Source organism: Gastrolobium bilobum, unplaced genomic scaffold (genome assembly GCF_033153095.1).
Source record: "Gastrolobium bilobum isolate Gb01-03AN ecotype WA unplaced genomic scaffold, APGP_CSIRO_Gbil_v1 utg6021, whole genome shotgun sequence".
Classification (NCBI taxonomy): domain Eukaryota; kingdom Viridiplantae; phylum Streptophyta; class Magnoliopsida; order Fabales; family Fabaceae; genus Gastrolobium; species Gastrolobium bilobum.
This window is the reverse complement of record NW_026899147.1, coordinates 93,265-95,996: the sequence shown is the minus strand read 5'-3', so window position 1 is coordinate 95,996 and position 2,732 is coordinate 93,265. Positions and strand designations below refer to the sequence as shown.

The 2,732-nt window shown below is 34.2% G+C and overlaps 1 protein-coding gene across 1 annotated transcript; it reads left to right on the top strand.

Annotated features, from left to right (window-relative positions):
- Positions 1-1,148: 1,148 nt before the first annotated feature.
- Positions 1,149-1,751, top strand: LOC133287642 (protein FAR1-RELATED SEQUENCE 5-like). Its single transcript, XM_061485293.1, has one exon. The coding sequence runs from the start codon at positions 1,149-1,151 to the stop codon at positions 1,749-1,751; it is 603 nt and encodes a 200-aa protein (XP_061341277.1).
- The last annotated feature ends 981 nt before the right edge of the window (positions 1,752-2,732 follow it).

Sequence of the window (2,732 nt, the reverse complement as noted above, 5' to 3'; positions counted from 1 at the left end):
TGTGTGTATATATATATGGGATAAGTTATTCTACCTACTCCCTTCTTGCCTACCTTTTGTCTACCCCTTTCATCACCGTTGGATTACAATCTAATCCAACAGTCCATAATTGCAAAATAAAATATCCTTTTTTTCCTTTCTCTCTCCTCACTTTCTCCCACACCCTTTCTCTCTCCTCCCCTTTCTCTCTTCCTCTACGATCTCGACACATCCTTTTGATCTCTCGATACCTTTTTTTTTCCTTTATCTCTGATCTCCGCTGAGGTGAACACGCGGAAGCATTATGCGATTCATCGACCACAACATTTGAAATCATCGTTCTTATACGGTTTATTTTTTTTATTTTTTATTTTAACCTTCTTTTTAAAAGGCGATTCTTGATTCGTGAAGAAAAAGAAGAGATTTTTCTAGACTACCAGATTACAACAGACTGTACAATTGTAGAATTGATAATCTACAATATTTGGGTTCCTTCATTATTCATGTAAGTAGGAAGGTGCAAAATCACTTTTCATTCTTTGCCATCAAAAGCTTGAGTTCTATGCACGCAGCCATAGAATCTCGTAAACCAAAATAAGCTATGTGCTTTGTTTGCATCCACAAGTGCAATTCTCAAGTTCATTGTGAAGCTTCTGAAAGAGGGCGAAAATAAACCTGATAAGGACGATGATTTAGGATGTGTCCGGATCGCAGAGGAAGAGAGAAAGGGGAGGAGAGAGAAAAGGTGTGGGAGGAAGTAAGAAAAGAGAAAGGGAAAAAAAGAATTATTTTATTTCGCAATTATGGACCGTTAGATTAGATTGTAATCCAACGGTGATGAAATGGGTAGGCAAAAGGTAGAAAAGAAGGGAGTAGGTAGAATAACCTATCCCTATATATATATATATATATATATATATATATATATATATATATATGCTTGATTTCAACTTCTTCCTACAAGTTCAAAAATCAAATCTCCTAACACAGATGCAAAAAGATGAATCGGCCTGTTTGCACGGATGAATTCGTAAAGCTCCTAACACCCATGGAACCACCCACGTTTAAAAATATTCCTTTGAACTTTTTTTCTATTGGAGGTGCTTTTGTGTGATATCTAACCATCACTCTTGTCTTCTTTTTTTGTGTTGAAATATTTATATAGAGAAATGGGTACTTCAAAAAGTGAAACGAGTAATTTTATTTACTCAGAATCGTCTTCTTTTAGTGAGATGGGCACTTCAGAGAGTGACTTTGATAACGAAGAAACAAAGATGCCAGTAATTGTGAATAAGGAACAAGATGGATATCAACCAAAAGTTGGAATGATATTTTCAAATGAAGATGAAGCTTATGATTTTTATAATAAATATGCTAAATTTGTTGGCTTTACTGTGAGAAAATCACATTATCGTAGATTGACAGATGAAACCATAAGCCAAAAGACATTTGTTTGTGGAAGAGAAGGGTATAGAAGGTTGAACAACCCTTCACATGCGAAGAAGATAAATAGGAGAGAAACAAGAACGAGTTGTCAAGCTATGATATGTTTCAAAATTGAGAAGGATGCTTGGGTTGTTTCTAAATTCATTCCAAATCATAATCATGATCTTGTGAAATCATGTGCAAGAGCTATGTTAAGATCACACATGCATGTAAGTGAAGCATATGCTAATATGCTTGAAGATATGGACAATGCTGGTGTAAAACCATGTAGTGTGTATTCATATTTTGTTGAGGCTGCTAGAGGAGTGGAAAATGTTGGATTTTGAAATTTGATTGCGATAATTTTTTACAAAGTAAAAGAAGCAAAAATATTGAAGTAGTTCTTCCTGAATCAACTTTTACTGATCAATGTCAGGCAATGGCCAATGCTATTAAAAGAGTTCTTCCTGAATCTCAACATCGATTTGCTTGTGGCATATTGGTCAAAATGCAGCCAAGCATCTTTCTTATTATTTGAGAAAACCTGACTTCAAGGTGTTATTTAATAGATGTCTCTACAATTGTGGATCAGAGCAAGAGTTTGAAGAAGTGTGGACTCATTTACTTACAAAAGTTGATATTTCAAAATGCTCATGGTTGAAGAAATTATATGACTTACGAGCAAATTGGTGTCCAGCATTTAGTAAAAATTATTTTTCAGCTAGTATTTTATCAACACAAAGAAGTGAGAGTATGAATAATGTTTTCCGCAAAATCACTTGCAAGATAATGTCTCTTACTCAGTTTGTACTTCGTTATGAAAAAAGTTTGGAGCGTAGACGTTGGTCAGAATTGCAAAAGGACTTTGAGTGCAATCAATCTACGCCTCCTAGAGTAAAACAACTTACAGGTATGGCTGAACAAGTTGCACGAGTGTATACTCATGTTATTTTTGAAGAATTATATGAAGAATTGTTTGAATCTTTATCCGTGGCAATTGAAAAAATCAATGAAAGTGGTACTTTCTTTTGTTACAAGTTGGTTAAATCTGGTGATGACAAACAATATTTTGTGACATTTGAATCGGTGAATTGCTTGGTTGAGTGTAGTTGTAAAAAGTTTGAATTTGTTGGTCTCCTATGTCTATGCATTGAAAGTACTTAATTTTCACAATATTGTTCATATTCCTTCTCAATATATCTTGAAGAGGTGGACAAAAGATCCTAAATATAGTTTTAGTATAAGTGATAATGGCAAACAAGCTTATTGTAACACCCCGTATATATCCGGTAATGTTATCATAATATCGTATTAAGTTGCGCTTAATT